This window comes from Phycodurus eques, chromosome 10 (assembly GCF_024500275.1).
Source record: "Phycodurus eques isolate BA_2022a chromosome 10, UOR_Pequ_1.1, whole genome shotgun sequence".
Lineage (NCBI taxonomy): Eukaryota > Metazoa > Chordata > Actinopteri > Syngnathiformes > Syngnathidae > Phycodurus > Phycodurus eques.
In genome coordinates this window covers 28,584,687-28,608,339 of record NC_084534.1, presented here as the reverse complement: position 1 = coordinate 28,608,339, position 23,653 = coordinate 28,584,687, and the positions used below count along the sequence as shown (strand labels likewise).

General features: G+C 44.3%; 1 protein-coding gene across 7 annotated transcripts in view; it reads right to left on the bottom strand.

Annotated features, from left to right (window-relative positions):
* LOC133409170 (plasma membrane calcium-transporting ATPase 1-like) overlaps positions 1-23,653 on the bottom strand; it is a 79,726-nt gene that overhangs the window by 42,380 nt on the left and 13,693 nt on the right. For 6 of the 7 annotated variants that reach the window (XM_061688814.1, XM_061688813.1, XM_061688811.1 and 3 more), the window contains one exon: positions 6,181-6,556. In XM_061688814.1, coding sequence (XP_061544798.1) covers positions 6,181-6,376 — 196 coding nt within the window. In that variant the 5' untranslated portion in view covers positions 6,377-6,556. Of the gene's footprint in view, positions 1-6,180; positions 6,557-10,276; positions 10,398-23,653 lie in introns of all 7 variants that reach the window. The other variant, XM_061688810.1, reaches the window with a different exon arrangement.

Genomic DNA, 23,653 nt, shown 5'->3' with positions numbered 1-23,653 from the left:
CAATGTATAAATGAGTCTCCGGAGCCAAATTTGCAAAGTACTGCAAACAGGAAAGCCCAGTTAACCGTGTCGAAAGTTGTCTCTGCGTCAAGTGACGTGATGATTGCATTTAGATTCTTACGCTGTGACATGCTTACTAAATGTAACAGACGTCTGACATTATTTGTGGAACTTCTACCTTTAATGAAGCCTGTCTGGTCATCGTGGACTATCAACGGGAGTACCTTTTCAAGTCTCGCTGCAAGGGCTTTCGAGATCATCTTGATATCTACATTAATCAGCGATACGGGCCGATAATTAGCCGGGCGAGTGGGGTCTTTACCTGACTTTAGTAATAACTGAATTGAAGCGGTGCTCATATGGCTACCAATTTGACCTTTATCGTTGATCTCCTTGACCGTTCTGAAAAATACAGGCGCTAGTATTGGCCAGAAATCTTTAATAAATTCGATGGGGATTCCGTCCGGGCCAGGCGCTCGTCCCGATTGCATATTTTTTCATGCGCCACGTAATTCTGTGATGGATAAAAGGAACATCAAGGCTGTCTTTAATTTGTGTGTTTAATTGAGGAATGTTTCGATCCTTAATAAAAGTTTCAATTTCTTTTTGGTCTGGGTTGTTCGAAGATGCGTATAAGCATCTTTATTGCGCTGAAGCTGGTTCGCAAGGAATTTTCCTGATTTATTAGCGTACTCAACTGTTGTTGTAGAAAATCTGTTCTTTTGGATAAGATAACGTCTAATTGATGTTTTGCCTTTTGAAGTTGGTTTCTAAGTGTAAATAAGTATTTCTATGGCGGTACTACATTTTGATTTCATTGAGGAAAAAATGACTATTTATTTCCGTTTACCAATGTAAGTTGTTATTTACTCAAACATTTTGAAATAATACATTTTAGAGCTTTAATTTTAAATACCGTAATATTTTTGCTCACGGTTACCACACGTTCAGAATGTGATACCGACCCACGCGTAGTCCCAAGTCCTAAAATTGCCGACTTATGTCTGACCGGAGCCTCCCCTGTGGAATGCCTCCCGCAGAAATGCAATCTGGCGCCCAGGTCGACCAGCGCCAACCTGGCAAACCACCACGAGCACAAGCACCACCTTCCCCCCCACCACGCGGCTCTTTGGATGGCACTCAACGCACCCGTCAGACAACAGCTCAGCTCAGTCAAGGGGGCACTGCCCTCGGGCCAGATGCGCCAACGTGTCGGGACGAGACAACGTGAGACGAGGAGTCACGTGACAAAGCGTAACGTAGGCGGGGGGAGGCGACGAGGGGAGACGCAGTCCAAGAACGGGAATGGACTTTTGTGTGTCGTGTTGATCCATTTCACCGATCGAATGGGGCCAGGCAGTCACATGACGTGACCGCAACCAGAAGCCAAGTTTTTGGGCAAAGTAATGAATTTGCGTAAAGCACGGTAGAAACATTCTATTCATTCAATCTATGTTGCCCTTACACGCTACGAAAAAAGAGCAGCTAAGTTGTGCCGTAAAATCTAAAATTGTCCACATTTCAGCCTACAAGGACTTTGCTTCCAACTTGAGGGAATGCAATCTCTGCCTGCCGAGTCTATTGTGCCGTTTTTACGGGTGTAAACTAAGATTGAAGACAAATTCTGGAGGCTAAATTTGCCTTCGTTTGTTATTTTAGAAGGAATTTATTTATTAGTTTCTTTAGAAAAAACATGTTTACATCAAACAAAATTCAAATGAAAATGAGCAAGAGGAAGAACAAATCAGAAATATTAGCCTTTTTTTTTTATCCAAGAAACAACAACCAAAAAAATACAAAATAAATAATGGCACGAAGCGGTCATGTTTAAAATCTTCACGTCCCAATTTTGCTTTTGAAGGCTAGGTAACGTATGTACGCAGGTTAAGAAGCGCGTTTGATGCCGCTTTTATCGGCTTTTGTTTTGAGCCGGATGTCGTCGCCCGTGCGGCTTAGCGAGCGAGCGTCCCCGCGGGCCGAAGGCAAGATGAAAGCGCGGAAATGAAGCCGGCGCGTGGAGCAGCGGAGGCGGCCGACCGCCCCCAAAACGCTTCTCATCTGCAGGAAAACGCCTTCCACGACTCACGTTTGCAAAGCCGCGCGTCGTTTCATCTGATGTCATCGTTCATTAGTCACGTTTACTCGAGACACCACCGCGGAAAGTTGCCCTTTTGAATATCTGACAGTTCCCAACTCCTGCGTCGAAGCGCGCATGGACCCTTCGAACCCTACTTTGAAACCTCAAGCCCTTGTTCGAAGCCCTAACCCTGGCTTGAAACTAACTGAAACCGAACACCAGCTTGAAAACCTGACCATGTCTTGAAACCTTACCTTGAAAGCGTCATTTGAAACGCCAAACCGGGATTGACACCCTACTTTAACACCTTAATTTGAGCTCGAAACCCGAATTCGAAAAGCCCAAACTCAGGCTTGAATCCCCAACTCTGGCTTCAAACACCAACCCATGGCTGACTTGAAACCCTGACCGTGTCTTGAAAGCATGCTTTTTTTGAAGCCCTACTTTGAAACCTTAACCCTCATTTCAAACCCAAAGACACGTTTGTGGCGTTTTTAATGACTTCCTTTGCTGTAAAACGTTCATTTCTTTCCTTTTTTTTTTTTTTGCAAAAGGCGACACGCAGCGCGGACGTCGGCTGGTACGAGCGCGACAAGCCGGCCCAATCCTCCTGTGACTTTTTCGAGTGGGCGTTTGTAATTTGCGGCTGAAACGAAAGAAAGCAGATGTGAGCGATGCGTGATAGATGTCCGCGGGCCCGCAGTCGCCATGGCGACCTGGGCCGAAGACACCCACCGCCTTCTTCGTTTTCCTCCTCTGGGAAGGGAGGGAGGAAGGAAGGGAGAAAATGAAACTATGACACCGGATGCCACGTTTTAGCACGTCTGTGACGAGAGCCCAGACCGAGACGTGAAAACCTGGCATGACCGACCGACTGCTCTTCTGCTTCCGACATCACCTGCGTGCTGCGTGTGCGTTACAAAGTAAATGAGGGCCAGCTCACGCGTCCTAACTCAGTAACCAACTTGGAAAGATCGCAACACACACAAACCACTCAGAAAACGTGCGTGTGTGTGTGTGTGTGTGCGCGTGTGGAGGGTGGGCTCAACAGTTTTTCTGTAGTATGAAGACGTGAGTGTTTCAGTGGTGTGTGAGAGAGAGTTTTAATGGCGTGTGTTTCTGGAGTATTTCAGTCATGTGGGTGTGTGTTTCAAAAGTGCGCGTGAGAGCACTTCAGTCGTGTTTCTGTATTCATTGTTTCATTCGTGCGTGAAAGCATTTCAAGTGTTTCTATAGTGTGTGAGTGTTTCGGTAGTGAGTGCGAGAGCATTTCAGTCGTGTTTCTGTACAGTGCGAGTGTTTTCGTAGTGCGTGAGAGGGCTCCGGTAGTGTGTGAGAGCGTTTAAGTAGAGTGTGTCTGAGAGTTTTTTTTTTTTTATTCGAGCGTGACAGCTTTTCAGTAGCGTTTGAGAATGTTTCCGTAGTGTATGAGAGCATTTTCATTCGTGTTTCCATTTTTGCATTGACGTATCCGTGGCAAAATTCCACATTTTCAGAGACGAACCCGCTCGTCTTTGAAGAGGCAAAAGGGAAAAAATGTCATAAAACAAAGACAAAGATTCTTTTTCAGGTGCTGTTGTCAGCTTCTTGACAGAATAAAAAACCTAAAATAGGCTTTCTATGTTTAGTCGGCACGCCACGTCTCGTGCCATTGTCACGAAGCGCCATGAGAAATCACGTTTGATTTTGGAAAACTTTTTGGGGGCCGTGATCAAAGAACATCAGCGACCACTGGGGAGGCTTCACACAGACGCTTCACAAGACGTCAAGCGACCCAAAAAAAAAAAAAAAAAAAAAAAAAAAAAAAAAAAAGAGAGAGAGAGAAGGGGAAAAAAGATGAAACCGCGCATGGGCGCAGTTCAATTTAAGCGTGTGACAGCGACGCTCGCACTCTGACACGCCACAAACTTCATTTCAGGGACATATGAACGCATGCGTCCCGACCAAGTTTGCAAATTTGAAGAATTCATTCAGGCCAGCTGATTCCTTTGTAAAATAATGATGACAGGTTTGTTTTGTCAATCTCGTTTGATTCTCTGTCGTGGAATTGTTTGTTTGTTTGTTTTTGTTTTTTTTATTCAACTGCAGGCTCAAAGAAGGCAGCAGCGTCTGGAAAAGAATTTTTTCCATGATTTTTTTTCATCTTGCAGTTTTGGACACTTTTCCAGCGAAAAAGATCACTTTCAATATGCAAAGATGCCCTAAATTCAATATTTGGCCAGTTTATACATAAAACAGTATCTGTAGTAATTTTACTAACTTTTCTTTAAGACGGCTACAATCAAATTCAAAATTATTAATTAAAAAAATTATTAAAAAATGACAGATTTTTGTTAGTGATTTTTTTTATGTACAATGTAAAATGAGTACAAAACATGATGATAGTGATCACAGCACAATCAAACATTTTATCTGTATTTGACCTCTAGTTAAAATAATTTTAACGTATATCATAACAAAATGCTCGTTTTAATTTAAAAATAAATATTTCAAATATTCAAATAAGGATCATTACACCCTTCATCTTAGAAAATCTCATTTAGTAAAAAAAATATCGTAAATTATACATTTCAAATAGAATTATAAATTCTTATTACACGTTAAAAAAAAAGACGGTATGATAAAAATATGTTTTTAATTCAAAAAACAAAAATAAAATTAGGATAATTAAGTCCATTTTGGAAACTGATTAAGTATAAAAAAAAATTAGGATGAATACAGCCCAAATGCATGTTTTTATTTATAAATTACAATACTGAAAAATATAGCATACTAAAACATTTTTATTTAAAAAATATATATCAAAAATAAAATCAAGTCAATCAAAGTAAGGATAATTAAGCCCATTTTGGAAAATCTGATTAACTATGAAGAAAACAAGATGAATGCAACCAAATAAGATATTTTTATTTATAAATGTGATTCAGTTAAAATTTTTCAGAAGTGCTTGTGGGATCCTTTCATTAGTATTACAGGAATGACGAAGCTATGAGCATTTTTATGTCAATTAACTCCCCCCCTAAAAAAACAGCATGACCGTGGCCGTGATGGTGGTGACGGTGATGATGATGATGATGATGGTGATGATGACGACGACGCGGCCACAGGAATTTGTTGCTGAAAGTCGTTTGGTTGTTGTGCGGCGGACGCGTCCGGCTGATTTGTTAAGTGGAACGCCGCGCAGCGATCTATGGAGACATTAGCCGAGCCGCCTGGAACTAATTTCAATTCCGGAATGGACCCGCGGCTGGCGCGCACACACGCACGCACGCGCAGGGATCAAAGTTGATGATGATGATGATGAGAGAGAGAGGAAGACAGAATAAACAGCAGCCCGGCGGCCATTTTCTTGCATCGGATTGGCGAGTTATTGTGTTATGATTCACATTAGCTTAAGTGTAACTGCCAGAATGGAAACAAAATGATTCTTATTGTTGACTTTAGTACTGCTATTTTATGTTTTTTTAAAAACTTTGCTTGGTGAACACGTTAGCTTCAATGGGCCATGTCTTTAGGCAGGGTGGCGCGTTAGCATGATGGGTTATTGTGTTACCTACAATGTTTTCAAGTGGCCTTGCGGGTTAGGGTGGTGCGTTAAGCTAATGTGTTCGCTTGGTGCATTACCCTAGTCTGTTAGCTTGGTGCGTTAAAAGTGGTGCATTAGCCTAGTATGCTAGCTTGGTGTGTTAAGAGTGGTGCGTTAGGCTTCTGCGTTAGCATGATGCGTTAGAGTGGTGCATTAGCTTAATGTGTTAGCTCGGTGTGTCAAAAGTGGCGCGTTAGGCTAGTGTGTTAGCTTGGCGGTGCGATAGCTTGGTGCCTTCGGTGGGTGGTGTTTAGCTTGGTGCGTTCAGTGGTGCTTTAGCATGATATGTTGTCGGTGTTGTGTTTCGTTGGTGCAATAGCTGTGTGTTAGCATGGTAAGTTAGCGTGGTGCGTTACGGTGTTACGTTATGGTGATGCATTACAGTGGCGCGTTAAGGGTCGTGTGTGAGCCCGGTGCCTTCAGTGGGTGAGGCATTTTTTAGTGTGGTGTCTTAGCGTGATGGGCGTCACCTTCAGCGGGCGACGTTTTGAGGCACGGTGGCGCGTCAGCGTTTTACCTTCGATGGGCGACGTTTTGAGGCGTCTGCAGATGCTCTGCACGTCGTCGTATTCGTCTCGTATCTTGTTGACGGCCTCCCCGCTGCGCAGCTCCATGAGTCCTCGCAGGTCGCTCACCGTCACCCCGAAGTCGCCGTCGTGGTTGCCGTCGGCGACAGAGTTCCCCGGAGGGTGGTCCGCCGTGTTGTTGGCCATGTCGGCGATCCTCGCGAGTCCGACGCGTCGCTCCGATGTCAGAAAAGATCCCGAAAGGCGGCGAGAGTCAGCGGAGGGGGATTGCGGCTAGTGTCGTTCCACAGGTTAACTCCTTGCCGGGGCGGGCATGTTCTTCTGGGTTACCATGGAAACGGAGGTAAACATGGCCGGCTGGCGTCGCTGTGAACAGACAGGGAGTAAAATGGATAAGTGCGGAACGTTCGAAAAATGTTACTTTTTGATTGCGAACCAAAACAGCAGCACCTCGCTAAGCACTTAAATAGCCCCTCAGATCGTTTGAAGTGACGAATCCTAAAATAGGTTGTCAGCGCGTAATACGGATGTGACGCTATGAAGATGATAGGCCTGAAAATAAAAACCACAGATTTTCACAAAAATCCGATGAGACAAAAATCTTTAGCACGATAATTGCCTTCCATCGGGCTCCTTTCTTGTCATATGCAAAATATTCCCCTCATGTCTGGATTTCAATTTTTTCGTCAAACTTGCTGTAGGGATAGGAAAAGTCGGAAAATATAGCAACCAAATAGCTAAGTTCTCAACACTGTCTGTGCTTTCTAAAGGTGCAACAATTCATCACTTAATTAATTGACAACTATTTTGATAATCGATTAATCATTTGGAGACCTTGTTTAGCCTCGAATTGTCAAACTCCTCGGAATTTCAGCCTCTCAGCAGTAAATATTCTCCCATTTCTGTTGTCCGCCATCAAAGCAGATTGATTATCTTTGTGTTCAATTTGCAAACATTGGCTTCCGTCCGTCCGTCCATCCATCCGTCCATTTTCTGAGCCGCTTCTTCTCACGCGGGTCGCGGGCGTGCCGGAGCCTATCCCAGCTATCGTCGGGCAGGAGGCGGGGTACGCCCTCAACCGGTCGCCAGCCAATCGCAGGGCACGTAGAAACAAACGACCATTGGCACTCACATTCACACCTACGGGCAATTTAGAGTCTTCAATTAACCTAGCACGCATGTTTTTGGGATGTGGGAGGAAAGTGGCGTGCCCGCAGAAAACCCACACAGGCACGGGGAGAACATGCAAACTCCACACAGGCGGGGACGGGGATTGAACCCCGGTCCTCGGAACTGTGAGACAGACGCTCTAACCAGTCGTCCGCCGTGCTGCCACATTGGCTTTTACTTGGGGGGGGGGGGGAAAAAAAAAAAAAAAAACAATGATCAAACTTTTTGACGATTTTTTGACATGTTATGACCCAAACCAGTAACTGAACCATATTCAAATTATGTTTGTGCATTTTATGCTCTGTCAATTTGAAATAATGTTTTGGAATTAAGGGATGGAAATTTTCAAAATGTTTAATTGGGCGTGGGGGGGGAAATAAATAAAAAAATCAACAGATGACTAAAATAATTGTTGGTTGCAGCCCCATAAAATTGTTCTGCTCATGTTTGGAATTGAAGTTGTGAGTCAATTTTTCGAAAACTAGTCATGAGAGGCATTGGAAAAGTCGCTAAATGTAGCAACCAAATGGCTAACTTTTCAATACTGACTGTGCTTTTGTTCGCAAATTACAGTAACTAAGGGGTGGGGGGAACATTCTAACAAATAAACTCCAACTAATATATTAAATCGATTAATTGGCTAGAAAAACCTAGATTTCTAGATGGATCGATTTCAACCCCGCACTCATAGAAAAAGCCAACGACAACGACTTTACTTTTTGTTTTTTCCCCCCCTTCTAGGATTTGCTTTATTTATGCTGATGGCATTTATTTTCTCGATGCATCGACTTCAGAAAAGTTGCTAAATGTAGCAACCAAATGGCTCGGTTTTAAACACTGACAGCGCTTTTGTGAACGAGCTCGTCTCTCTTCGCAGTCGTGAACAACAGTGGGGGGGGAAATCATCCTAATAAATAAACTCCAATCACTGGATAAAAATCCATGAAACGGATAGCTCAAATGCTAATATTATTTGGTATTACATATAAAAAAAAAACAATTTGCCTCGTGTTGTTTTTTTAACGATAAAGCTTAAAAACGAGAAGTTGGACGCGCGACAATCAGCCAAGGCTAATGTGTGTGTGTGTGTGTGTGTGTGTGCGTGCATATCCAAATTCCAACCCATCACCGCACATGATGTGCGTGCTCATCAAACGCTTTAGCACAGTTAACTATGCAGCAGCGCACACACGCGCAAATGCACTGAGGCGGGTTTTGCGATCAGTCGGTCATTGCGGGACGTCGTGCTGCCGATTGAACGGCGATGATGCAACAGTCACTAAAGTCACTTTGCGTCATTATTTTTTGGATTGATTTTTTGCCGTTGTCATTCACGCAAACTGACATTTAGGTCACTGAAAAGTTGAAGTTCAAAACTCGGCAGCGGGATTCTCCAAAATGTGTCACGGCTCTAAAAAGGCGCTGGTCATGTGACACAATTGGGATGTGTGTCAACTATTGTATTGTAAAGCAGGTCCGTTTATTAATTTCATCATGAAATACTCATTTATTCTCATTTGTGATTGTATAATTGACCATTTATTTTATTATAATTCATTAGCCAGTTGCCTAAGAAAAGACATGAAACAAAAATGTTAGATGAATTGTCCATGTAAAATTGATGTTACGTTTGTATTATTTACAAAAAAATCTAATTTGATAAATGAATTTAAAGAAACACTCATTTTTACTCCATTCAAAGATGATAGCTGTTCAAATGTTTATGTAAAATTGTTTTTCATGAAAACACAAACTATGTTTTTTATATTAACATGATAATTACTTGTACAATTTAATTACAATTAAGTAATCCCATATTCAACAGAATATATAAATGTTAAACAAAAATATTTTATTTTAAACTCTTACCACTTTTCTTTTTAATTTACTAACACCATATTGAACAGAACAAATACATGTGAAACATGACAAATACTTTATTTTATGAAGTATTTTAAATTGTATTATTTCAAACAATTTTCTTAATGGCCATAAAAACTCAGTTTTCGAGCAACACAACATTTTGTGATTTACTACAAACCAATGAGATAAATGAATAATAAAGGAATTAAAAAATGAACACGTATAAAAATGTAAAGTAGTTCAATTTATTGTTTGTAATGAATTTAATTATAATCAACTAACTACAGATTGACTAAAATAAAGGTTAAATGTATGTATGAGCAAATGTCATAAAAGCTTTGATTTGATTATTGAGAAGAACTTTTTTCCATTCTTTCCTCTTTTTGTCCTGGCTCTAAAAAAAGCAGTTTTCAAATGAAATCATTCCCACTTATTGCTCGTTAGTGACGCAATTACAATTTGGATCACAGTAAGGAGAACGTTTTTCTCTCTCCTTCCAAACGGCCGAAATCCGAATCCGTCCTCTTCCAAAAGTGACGAAAGGCCCAACGTGGATCGGATATCTGACACTATCGCGGCAAGCCTAACGTCATCCAAATACACAAATGATACAAATAAACAAAGAGCACCTGCTGTTTTATATAAACTACAGCAAAAGCAGGAGCCTGAAGTGTTCGTATCCTGGCCTCAATGGATTTTTTTTTACATTTTATTTTATTATTATTATTATTTTTTTTTAAGGGCTTCCCTTGAAAGTCTGAACAAAATCAGCCCCTGACGCCAGTTTCACCGGTCGTCGTGAAATCGGGTGGACGTGTCTGTCATAACAGGACGCACGGAAAAGTCTCAAGGGCCCCCGTGCCTGGACGTGAACAGCGAGTCAGCCATTTTGGTTTGAAGCAGGTTTCCGGCAGCCCTGGGAAGTTAGGAAAAAAGACCCTACGTAAAAAATAAAACAAATCAGCCCCTGACACTTGTTTCACCTGTGGACGTGAAATCAGGTGGACATGTCTATCGTAACACGGCGCATGAAAAAGTCTCAGGAACCCATACCTTAAGCTGAACAGCAAGTCAGCCATTTTGGTTCAAAACAGCCAGTTGCGGCATTTGTCCGAACGGTAAGCGGTCATCCTTGACAGATAGGCGACGCTAAATGACAACATTTGTGGGGGATCTGCCAGAAGAAAAAGAAAACCAAATCTAAGTCGGTATTAACATCCTTCTGGAAGATCGGAAACAAAACAAAAGTGATATTGACGTGCAAATGAACACTATACTAACACACACACACACACACACACACACACACCTAAAAACACACATATTCCAACTGGATTGTTTGTCAAGTAGTTTCACCACACCCACTTCAGTCCAAAGGTGAACAAACTTTCCAGCTCGCAGTCATAAAGACACAACGGAAAATAATTATCACGCCAACCATTTGCCCAATCTTGACACACAGCGTTTTACACTGGGGGGGAAGAAATGGTGGAATGGCTAGTTTTGTGTGTGTAGAAGGCGCTCGCCGCACTGCAGTGATTAGTTCGAACATTCCTGCACTGCTGGTCAAATATGCAAATTGCCTGTTTAGCTTCTTTCTTTATTTTTTTTAAGCACTTTGAGTGAATGTGTGGCAGGTGCAGATAAATTGTGGATTTCGTATCTTAATATGAAAAGTAGGAAATGAATCGGTGTCAAAGGATTAGGTTGAAGTGATAACAGAGAGACCCGCTTTGTATGTTGGAGAAGCTCAAATTAGCCTGGGTTGTTAGCGGAAGTTATGGAGAGTCTTCGACATATGTATATTTTTTGCTGGTGCATTTTTTTTTTTTCCAAAGCACAGTTGCTCATATCGCCGGTCATTTCAAAGCGTTTTGGCTTTGACCAGATATTTCTTTTCTTTTGTGACACCTCAAACTATTTAAAAAAAAAAAGACCTAAAGGGTGTTAAAGGGCCATAGTAATTTGTTGACAAATATAAGAAACAAGAAACACGCCAGGAGCGACAGTAACTCAACCGCATGGCTCGTGTTGAACATCTGTGGAATTTCTGCACGGCGTTTCTCGTTCACTCCACGAACTGCGTCATTCCTCACAATGGCGACAAACTTTCTACAACCCCGATTCCAATGAAGTCGGGACGTTGTGTTAAACATAAATATACAAACAAACAAACAAACAACCATTCGCACTCACAGTCACACCTACGGGCAATTTAGAGTCTCCAATCAATGCATGTTTTTGGGATGTGGGAGGAAACCGGAGTGCCCGGAGAAAAGCCACGCAGGCACGGGGAGAACGTGCAAACTCCACACAGGCGGGACCGGGGATTGAACCCGGGTCCTCAGAACTGTGAGGCTGACGCTCTAACCAGTCGGCCACCGTGCCTTCAGAAAACCAATGTCATTAAATACAGTTCGGCGCTACATCCAACTTGTGCAACTTGAAACTCTACTATGCAAAGCAAAAAACATTTATCAACAACACCCAGAAACGCCGCCGGCTTCTCTGGGCCCGAGCTCATCGAAGATGGACCGACGCAAAGTGGAAAAGTGTTCTGTGGTCCGACGGGTCCGCATTTCAAATTGTTTTGGGAAATTGTGGACGTGGTGTCCTCCGGGCCAAAGAGGAAAAGAACATTCCGGACTGTTATGGACGCAAAGTTAAAAGCCAGCATCTGTGATGGTATGGGGCTGTGTTAGTGCCAGTGGCATGGGTCACTTACACATCTGTGAAGGCACCATTCATGCTGAAAGGTACATACGGGTTTTGGAGAAACATACGCTGCCATCCAAGCGACGTCTTTTTCACGGACGCCCCTGCTTATTTCAGCGAGACGATGCCAAACCACATTCTGCACGTGTTACAACAGCGTGTAGTCGTAAAAGAGTGCGGGTACTAGACTGGCCTGCCTGCAGTCCAGACCCGTCCGTCTCCCATCGAAAATGCGCGGCGCATTATGAAGCGTAAAATACGACAACGGAGACCCCGGACTGTTGAACGGCTGAAGCTGTTCTCGAGCGAGAATGGGAAAGAATTCCACCGACAAAGCTTGAACAATTCGCGTCCTCAGTTCCCAAACGTTTATTGAATGTTGCTAAAGGAAAAGGTGATGTCACACAGTGGTAAACATGACCCCGTCCCAGCTTTTTTGGGAACGTGTTGCAGCCATCAAACTCGAAGTTAATGATTATTTGCTAAAAACAATCAAGTTTATCCGTTTGAACATGGAAATATCTCGTCTTTGTAGTGTATTCAATTCAATATAGGTCGAACATGATTTGCAAATCATTGTATTCTGTTTTTATTTATGTTTAACACAACGTCCCAACTTCATTGGAATTGGCGTTGTACTACCTACCATGACACATAGTCGGCTTCTACCATATTTATACATACTTTGTTGGAGTGTCAGGTGCACAAACTTGTCTGACTTTCATAATCGACGTTCCAAGCCGAGATTCACCGCCTAATCTTAAATCCCAAAGCGATGCAACGCTGCCATCTACCGGCGTCTGTTCCTCATTACAGTTACGTCGACGCTTGAATTTCACGCGGCAAGCTGGGCGAGACCCTCCTGCACGACTACTCATTGAAAAACGTGAATATATTTGGCGGTGGCACTCAATGTCTGGATTCCAATTGACAAATACACACGTCCACGGCAGTGAATGAGTTAAGGTACGCTGATGCCCTCGCATGTGGGCAAGGGGAGCCACAGTCGCCGATGCACTTTTAGCTGCTCAAACGCACAAATACGAAATGAGAAGGACCCGACGTAGGCCACAGCTCACAGCCAGACGCTCACACGCAGACCAACCGCCGACCCGACTCGAGCTTGTGACATCACTCACTAGGCCACGCCCCTTAAAGAAACACGTCCAACACACGAATACTACGCTACATACAGTAACTACCCTTTATAAACAATATAAATACAATCAACACTACTGCTTTACATTCTCTAAGTATATAGTGTATTTTTGTAGTGTCCAATGTGCTCATTCATGTTTTCCTGCTCAACTGCTCTTCCTCCCTTTCTCCTTCTTCTTCTGTTCTCTGAGCCTCTGCAGACACACCTGCTCTGCATACCAAAGCAGCCAGCAGCCCGCCGACAACACGCGCACACACTCGCACTCACGATCCAAGTATGCAACCCGAACTCCATACTAGCCACACCCTCCACACAGGCGCACGCACACACACACACACACACACACACACACACACACACACAGGAACTTTGTTTTGGGTTTTTTTTTTCCCCTTGTTGCACCAAGCAAGCAACAAATGCTTGTGCCTCATGGAAAATGGGTAAACAAGGACACACGCACGCACGCACGCACACACACACACACACACACACACACACACACACACTTAGGTTGTATTTACGCTGCATGCTTCATGTGACACAATTCCCCATTTTTTGCTCCCAAGTGACACAATTGTGACACGTGACATCATGGCTGAAGAAAAAATGCATGAAATGGCATATCTTCAGATGGGAATCTTCAAAATGCAGAGAAAATAAAAATAAAAAATCTAATAAATAATCAGAGCTGTATTATGGGATATCTGCCAGGGAGAGTGCAGTGTAATTTAAATATATGCTACATTAGAGGCGTGTCCAAGCTTGGAATAAGTCAAACAAAGTGTGCAGCGTTTGCCCTCATTGAAATCGATGGAGGGAAGAGGCAGCGCAGGCCAACTCAACACTATGTCACCTTTAGTATTTGTATTATTTATGTATAATTGTTTGCGTCTGTTTCAATGTTAATTACTTTGAAAAAACTAAATCTGCTTTCTTGGAGGACGACAGAAATGAAATCTGTTGCGAGGCTGCAATTAGACGATTTGGACAATTTTATCTTGAACAAGGTCACGCGACGCAAACACGAAACCGACATGGAGTCGTCCTCATCAGTCGTGGGCGCTACACGGCGGCTGCACACAATTCTATGCCATTGAGTTCATTGCAATTGGATATAGCAAAAGCACAAGTGGTATTGGTAATCGTAAAGTGCTACGGAACATCTCTAATATTTACCATACCGTTCGGACCCTTTAAAGACACTATGCACGTGCACACGGACACACACACACACACACACACAATGTCCCCTTGAAGACAAATGTTGCCATAATTCAAGGTGGAACGTCAAGAGTTGAGCTGCAAGGAGAGAAAGACAAGTACACACACATTCACATGCAGGACACGACAGTGTGTGTGTGTGTGTGTGTGTGTTGTAGCATGTCAGACTGAGCAATACGAGGAAAGAAAAGGGGGGGGGGGGGTAAGAGCAGCCCGGAATGCAGGAGACCACACCCATATCTGCAGTCATGTGACCCCCAGGGAGGGGAGGGGAGTGGCGGGGGTGGTTAAGGAAATCACCACACTGCAGAAAAGCAGGAAGACGCACACACATTAACACACACGCATTCGCCACAAGGCCTGGATGCGCTCGTCCTGTCCGCAAGCGGTCGTGTCACGGCACCCCAGAAAAGGTTGTCCATCCACATTCGACAACAACAAAACAACCTGAAGCATAAATAATAACAACATCATCCGGCATCAGTGCATCTGACTCACACCGATTCCACTTTAGTCCACAGTTTTGATCGCAGGGTTTGGGCAAAACGTGGGACAAGTCGGGGTACACCCTGAACGGGTTGCCAGCCAATCGCAGGGCACATACAAACAAACAACCATTCGCACTCACAGTCACGCCTACGGCGTATCTTCAATTCATGCAAGTTTTTGAGGTTGTGCGAGGAAAGTGGAGTGCCCGGAGAAAAGCCACGCAGGCACGGGGAGAACATGCAAACTCCACACAGGGGGGGCCGGAGAATGAACCCGGGTCCTCAGAACTGTGAGGCTGACGCTCTAACCAGTCGACCACTGTGTGTGTGTGTGTGTATATATATATACATATATATATATATATATATACATATATATACATATATATATATATACATATATATATATATATATATATATATATATGTATATATATGTATATATATATACACACACACACACACACACACACACACACACACACACGTATGTATATATGTATATTTTTATTTTATTTTGAAAACTCTCCCAGCACCAGTGCGTCCGATTGACCCCAAATCTGGCACGCATGTTCATCATGACAGGACGCGCGAAAATCAAAACAAGACCTACGCTGTAAAACGCACACGTCGTCAGCTATTTCGATTTGAAGAAACCTTTCTGACCTGCGTTAGATTTGATTTTAGCATGCGAACTAAACTAAAGTTGAACAATAGATTGCTCTGTATGCAATAGAAAGTTTGGACAGCCATGCACACACATTCCAGAGATTCCCGAGTGGCTGGTGACGAGTGGACAGTTTGGACAACCTGACAGAGGCCCCGTTGTCTATTGCGCTCAATGCGCGTGTGCGTGCGTGCGTGCGTGCGTGCGCTCGCGTGTGTGCCTCCAGTCAGGCGGCTGCCACGGTGATAGCGACGCTTAGCCGCGGCACAAAACTGCCGAGTTACGCCATTGTGGCTCAAGAATTTGAAAGCTGAATTTCCCAGACAAGCTGCGCGAGAGACTCTTCCACGTTGAAAAACGTGCTTGACGCAAATACTTCGGTGGATGAATTTAAAGGGACGACGCACAACAAACCACTTCTTGCTAAATCTGGTATTAATGATAATTCAATCGTAAAATCGAAATATCACTGTGAAATCGTATCGTGGTTGAATGGTAAACTGCTTCATCCCGAGTGTGGCTCCCCCCAAAAATGTGTTGGTTGTCACGTAAAATACAGTATAAAACAAAATAGAACATTTGCTTCAAAATCGAGGAATAATAAATAGGGAGGCGAAAGTATAAAATAGTTTTGTCACACAATTTCTATGGTGGTTTTGTCAGGCCAGAATGAAACCGCCTCACCAAAAATGTTCTAGAAGGAGATGAAAAATTTCACGGCCCGCGTATGACGTCTTTCGTGGGAAGGAATTTCCACGCTGCCCTATGAGGAAATTCCAGCCCTTTTGAAAGAAATGGGTAAAGAGGGTCAGATGACGCGTCATAAAAACAAGGCAACGGACTATTTTGGTAACCGGTGGGATTATAGCTGCACAACAATCAGTGAGAAATGGACATTTCCTACATGGTGGAGGTTATTCACGCAGCGTGTGTGCGCGCGCGCGCGTGTCTTAGATAACAGCGGCCGCCTGCGGCATCACGATAAGCAAGCTAACACAGCGGCGGCGGTGGGGGAGGGGGGTGCCGAAGGGGGCGTTGAACGGTGCGTTTGGAGGAGTCACACGACGTGAAGTCCAAAACGTGACAGCAGGCGCCCTACGGGACTGACCTCGGGGCCGGGCCCCGCCCCTCTCCGATGACATCATTGCGAAGACACAGGAGAAACAGCTCGTCATGGAAAACGGGCTGCAGCCGGGTCAGCGTCGCTTTCGGGACTCGATGTGCTTTCAGACAACCTGGACAGTCACTGGGGTGCATTATAATTATGAATTTAGACTCAAGTGGGGGGGACACATACCGACTTTGAACAACTTTCTTTTCTTTTAAATTTACGAGCCCACACAGGGAAAAATTGGTAGTCGTAGCAGTAGTGGTGAAAGTATTAATAGTAGTAGTCGTCTCCTCTTCTTTCCCTTCGGGCTCGTCCCTTTCGGGTTGGCCACAGCGCGTCCTCCTTTTCCACGTCGGCCTATCTCCCGCATCCTCCTCTCCAACACCAACGGCCCTCACGTCTTCCCTCACGACATCCATCGACCTTCTCCTCGGTCTTCACTCTCGCTCTCTTGCCTGGCCGCTCCACCCACATCATCCTTCTAGCAATATACTCACTATTTCCCCTCCGGACGTGTCCAAACCATCCACGTCCGCTCTCTCTAACTTTGCCTCCAAAACATCGAACCTCGGCCGTCCCTCCGAGGAGCTCGTTTCGAATTTGATCCGACCCGGTCACTCCGAGGGCGAACCTCAACATCTTCACTTGCTCTGCTTCCTGTCGTCTCTTCAGTGCCGCTGTCTCGAATCCGTCCTCACCACTGTTTTATGAACTTTGCCCTTCATCAGAGCAGAAACTCTTCTGTCACACGACACACCTGACGCCTCCCTCCACCCGTTCTGACCTGCTTGGACCAGTTTCTTCACTTCCTGACCACACTCCCCGTGGCTCTGGACGGTTGACCCCAATATTTCATGTCCTCCACCCTCGCTATCTCTTCTCCCTGTAGCCTCATTCTCCCACCACCACCCCTCTCATACATGCAGTAGTAGTACTAGTAATAATAATAATACATTAAATGTATATGGCACTTTTCAGGATACCCAAGTCGCATTGGAAGTAGTTGAAGTAGTAGTAGTAGTAGTTGTGGAAAGCGTTGTGCTGGTTTATGCGGAAACTACACAGTTTTTTTAGCGGCGTTTCCCACGATAGAGTTGACACTTGTCGAAAGGAGCCAAACCCGACCGCCTAAAAGCAGAAAGCCGCTAATGACTTCACACTTGAAAAGTGTCGTTGGAAGGCGTCGTCTTCACGTGCGCCGCAATCCGAGTTTGTCCCTCAACAGTTTCTTCGCGCCCGCCACGCTGTCAGCGCTCCGGCTTTCCGTTTGCCGGCCCCCGTGATTTATTCTTGTTTATCGCGTTCCGCCGAGGGACCGGCAAAGTCACGAGGAGCACGAGAACGACTCAGACGGGCAGGCGCGAAGTCCCGATGCGCTTCTCTTATGACGAAGCCAGCGGCCCGTTGTATTGTCGTTGGCGTGACTTTCAATACGGTCGCCGTCGTGGCCAGATCGCCGTCGCGGCCAGATAGCGCTCGGCCGCCCGCCCGTTGTTAGCCGAAGTTTACCCGAAACGGCCGATCGGGAAGGCGGTTAATCGACCAGTAAATGTCAATAAATGTCAGTAATATATCCAGACACTTTTAATTGGTGCCATTTAGCCAGTCTGTGCGATTGTCATTTCAGGTGTCACTTTGTGTCAGTTACCCATTGCTAGTAAGTCACGCTTTGTCATTTAGTGAAGATGTCAATTTGTCAGTGGCAGCCAGTTAAAAAGTCCCTAAAAACATCCAGACTCTTTTAATCAGCGCAGTAATGAAGATGATGATTAAGCTAGTTAAGTCAGTCAAACGGTCGGTCGCTCGGTGTCCACAAGTCAGTAAACCAGTCCGTAAAAGCCAGTCAGCCAATTTAGACACTCTGAACCTGAGCAACAATTAAATGACAGTCGGTCAGTGTCATTTAGTGTTAAAGAGCCATTGTTAATATTTAGTCAGTAAGCCATCCCGATAGTTTGAACCTGTTCCATTTAGCCAGTCATCGCAATTTAAGTGTCCGTTCGCTCGTTAGTCAGTTAGCCATTGTCAGTCAATCTCGCCAATGTCAATTTGCCAGTAAAGCAGTCGGTAAACCTCAGTTAGACATCCGGACAGCTTTATATTGGTGCAGTGAGGAGGTGACAGTGAGCTAGTCAGTCAGTCAGACAACCTGTTAATCGCTCACTGTCACTGTCAAATTTGTCAGTGTCAGCCAGGAAATAAGTCACTAAACACAGCCAGTCAGTAGGGTAGCGGTAATGAAGCGGAAGTTGACAGTTGTCAGTCAGTGCCATTTAGTGTCACTTAGCCATTGTTTGTGTCAGCCAGTAAAACATGCAGACAGTTTCAATCAGGGCACTAATCAAGTGTGGCTCAGTCGGTCCGTCGCTCGCTGTCATTCAGCCACTGTTTATCAGTGGCGGCCAGTAATGAAGCGCGAGTCAGCTCGGTCGGTCGGTCGGGTCCGATAGTCGCCGACTAGTCTTACTGACTAAAAGCGGTCAGTAAATGTCAGGAAGACATCCAGATTTAATTGGTGGCATTAACCTCGTCAATCAGTGCAACGACATAGTCAGTCGGTCAACCGGTCAGTCGGTCAGCAAAACAGTCAGAAAACATCGGTAAGACATCCGCACAGTTTGAACCGGTGCGGTACCGGTAATCAAGTGGACACATTTAATCACCTGCAGCCGCTGCCGGTTTGTCGGTGTCAGCCAGCAAACCGATCAGCAAATGACAATAAAACATACGGTTTTAATCTCAGTCAGTGGGTCAGTCAGCTGTCAGTCAGTTTCAATGGTTTTGTGTCAATTAGCCATTATCAGCCAGTCAGTGAAGACAGCCAAGTCGTTTTAATAGATGCCGTTTCGCCAGTCAGTCCGCCATTGGTGGGCCCTCTTTCGGTGACAATTAGCCAGCAAGCCGGTTGCCGGTAAATGCCAGGAACACATCCATCCAGGCAGTGAATTGTCAGTGAGTTAGTCTATCAGTCAGTGTCATTTACTGTAGCGTCAGTTAGCACGAGTCAACAAATGTTACCAAGACATCCAGGTAGTTTGAATAGGTCCTAATTAGCCACTCAATCAGTGCGGAAGATGTCAGCCAGTCAGTAAAACTTCCAGGAAGTCTTGGTGACCCATTAAGGGTGATTAAGCGTCACAAGACTCTCCAGTCAGTCAGTCAGTCAGTCAGTCAGTCAGTCAGAGTCATTTAACCAGTCGGTCAGTAGCAATTATCCGGCAAGCCGGGCAGTAAACGTCGGTTTTAAATTGGTACCGTTCAGCCAATCGGTATGTTTTAAGTGTGAGTAAACTAGTCGATCAAATCAGACCGGGTGATTGAGTGTATATTAGTCATTGACAGTTTGTCAGTGTTTTAGCGACAGTTAACCAGATTCCAATCGGTTCATCGAGCCAGTCAGTCCAAATGTTTCCTACAAGAACCTTTGGAGCATTTCCCTGACATATCGATTCACGAGGCTCAACTGAGGATGATTGCCGACACGTTTCTTAAACAGTTCAACAGAGCTGCTCCAAAATCAAACATCTTGAAATTCCGCACAACTTTTGTCACATTTCTGTTGACAGTCAATCATCGTCACAACAAGACCTTTAATTATGCGTGAAAACAATACAAAAGCAGCAACAAACAAGTGCGGCTTTGTACAAGTGACACACTCGGTCTATTTTCAGCCTTCACTGTCAACGTTTGAGGACGAAACGATGTGTTTTTCATCCTCGTCGTCGTCACCGGGAATCCTCCGGAAAGACAATTTGAACGATTGCGCCCAAAAAGAACCAAAAGCAATCAATCAAGTCTGGACTTTGAGCGCAGACGAGCCGTTAAGGATGCAGATCACTCTTGTGAACGTCGCGTCCGGAGAGTTCTCTCAATGTCGGACAATCCAGCCGACTAATTGACCGACGGGGATAATGCTTCACAAACGTGTTTTACGACTTCTCAATACCATAAAAGGCGCGCAGACGTCGTCTGGGCGTGAAGCCATTCGCCGTGAAAACTCCAGTTGGAGTTCTTATAAGAATGAGGATTACAGACACACTGGGGGCGGGGAGAAAACAACAAAATAAATAAAATACTGAAATACACTACCAAAAGAAATTAAAATGTCAATTTCAAGAAAAAAAAAAAAAAGTCAATCTTACACTTGATGTGTCTCTTTAGATTTTGGGGGAATACGACAAAATGATGATGACGAAAGAAAAGCTTGAATCTCACCGACTTTTTTTCAATAAAAACAACTTTAGTCTCAATTTAAAGACTTCGTTTCAAGCCAATTTGTAAATTTGATGTCATAATATTCTGAATGTTTCTTACAAATTTATTTTCCTTAAGAAAAACGAAGATTTGAGTCTTGTAATATTCCGAATCATATTCTTTGAAAGATGCATCTTTTTCTCGTAAGATTACAGTCGGGTTTTTTTTGGTCTTGGAAAGCTAGCATTTTTTTCTTTACTCTAAAAAAAAAAAAAAAAACTAAGACTTTAATGTCATAATAGCCAGAATTATTTTCACAGAAAAATGTAACTTTTTTCCTTGTAATATTACTCCCCCCCCCCCCCCCCCCCCCACACACACACACACACACACACACAATCTAATAGGACTTGGATTTCGTAAAATTGGGATTTGTTTTTTCTCCGAAGAATGCACCTTCAGGAAATACAACTTCTTCGCTAATAAAAGCAGCCTTTATTCCTGACTTTTCTTGTTGAAAAACAAACAAATTCCAAATTATTTCTCAGAAAAAGGCAACTTTCTTTTTGTTATATTCTGACTTTTCTTTTTCTTCAATTCAAAACGAAGACAATCTGTAATATTACAAATGATTTTTTCTCGGAACCAACAACTATTTCTGTTTTTCTTGAAGAGTACCATTTTAAATTTGTAACATTCCGATTGTTTTGTCTCTTGCAAATGCACTTGTATAATATCATGAAAGTTTCCCCCCCAGGAAATATGGACTTTATTCCTTGTAATAATCTGTTGTGTTCCCTCAAATTAGTGCCTTTTGTCCATTTTTGTAATGTTCTCTATTGCACTATTGTGCCATTGACATGACGTTAAAAGTGTTGCCAATATCAGCCTTTAAGTCTACAACTTTGGTCTTTGTTTGTAATAAACAAAATAAATAAATGTTTCCTTCCATTTGTTTCCTCTGAATAAAAGTTGCTCTTGCGGGAAACCCCGTGTGTTGGACTTGACGGCAAGTGAAGAGCAGACTTTGTCTTAAGTGTGAATTCTGTTAACACAAGAACATACGCGCGGACATCTTCGCTGCGCAGACGGCGAGGGCCGCTTATTATTGGGATGATGATGATGAAGATTATTCATCCTCAGATGACTGCCGGTGGAGCATCTTGTGACCGAAGGCACGGCGAGGAGAGAAAGAGAAAAAACGACGACAAGAAAACTTCACACCGTCTGCCGCTCGTTGGACAACGTGACACCACACGTTCCTTTTGGTCGCGCCCACTCGGAGCGAACATGGAGGCCAACACAGGCGGCCATTCATACAAAACGGGTGAGAAAGAAGGAAGGAAGTCTCGGGGAAAGCATGGCGGAAAAAAAAGAAAAAGAAAAACACCTACACATGAAAATGAAATGACACCGATTTGGAAATTATGACTTTATGGGAAAAAAAAAACAACAAAAAAAACTACCGTAAAATCTGAATCAGAATCGATTTTTTCTGCCTTTTTGTCACTTATGTCTTCCACAAAATGGGGGCTACCTTGCAAATTAGCAGGTTGCTCGCGCCATTCGCAACCACACACGCGCACAAAACCAGCGACCAACGGCAAATCTTGTCCCGTCGCTCATTTCTGACACTTAAGACGCGGCGGCGGGTGAACAACTTCTGGGTCGCGGGGAGCTCGGAATGAGGTGGAGCGTGCGGATTGGGGAACCTCCGCCCGGTGTTCCAAACCAAACGCCACATTCCGCGCGGGGGTCGCAAGAATGCGCGCGCACGTTGGCGGCTTTCCCGTCGGCCCGCGCGGGTCCGCCGACCACCGAACGAGGCGCGTTACTACGACCGGGAAAGCGCTACACGCGGCGACCAATAAAACACTCAACAAGCTCCAGCAGGATCCCGAGCGAGCCAAGACGTAGATAGCGGTCTTAGTTACACGAATCGTTCGCCTCACTGCACAACTACCTATGTCGGGTATTTTTCATAAGGTATTTTTCCGCCTACCACGCTTGTTTTTGGGATGCGGGAGGAAAGCGGAGTGCCCGGAGAAAAGCCACGCAGGCACGGGGAGAACGTGCAAACTCCACACGGGCGGGGCCGGGGATTGAACCCGGGTCCTCAGAACTGGGAGGCGGATGTGTTAACCAGTGTTCCACCGTGCGTCAATTGTAAACGAATAACCTCCTCTGAGGGAACTTGTAAGCAAAAGTGACAAAAAGGAGTTGGACAGCCCCGCTTTGGTCCATTGTCCTTCCAAGCTTTCATGCTTCCTTCCTTCCTTTCTTCCTTAATGAAGCTCATTTCAAAAGTGGCTACCTGCTTTTGGCTCACCCTGTTCCTTCCTTTGATTCATTGCCCTTCCTTTTTTCCCCCCTTTACAAGTTAATTTTAAAAGTCCCGAGCTACTTTTGCCCCACCCTGTATATAAAGTATAAGCTCGACAACAAAAGACCAAGAAGAGCAACACGGACGACGGCGAACGGCAGCCGTCGGCCGTTAATGCTCACAATACGCAAGCGGCTATAAATAGCGCAGGATCAGTAAGTGGTGCGAACGGCCGACGGGGCGCTCGACAGCAGTTATTGCGCTCGTTCCCGACCGAGCGCAGGCCAAACAAAGTGCACGCGTGTGCGTGCGCGTGTATTACAGTAGCGCACGCGTGGTCGCCTGTGCGCATGCTGGAGTCGTGTTAGGCCCACTTTGGAAGAATATACTCAATACTGGCCACAAAAGTGTGAAAAAAGAAACATTGGCTATTTCGATTTTTTTGGGGACGCTCATCTGGTAACATTTGTTCTTCCTGGAAAAAAACAAAAAACTAAAATGTATATTCTAAAAAGACATACATTTATTCTTGTGATTTTCCAACACTGTCAC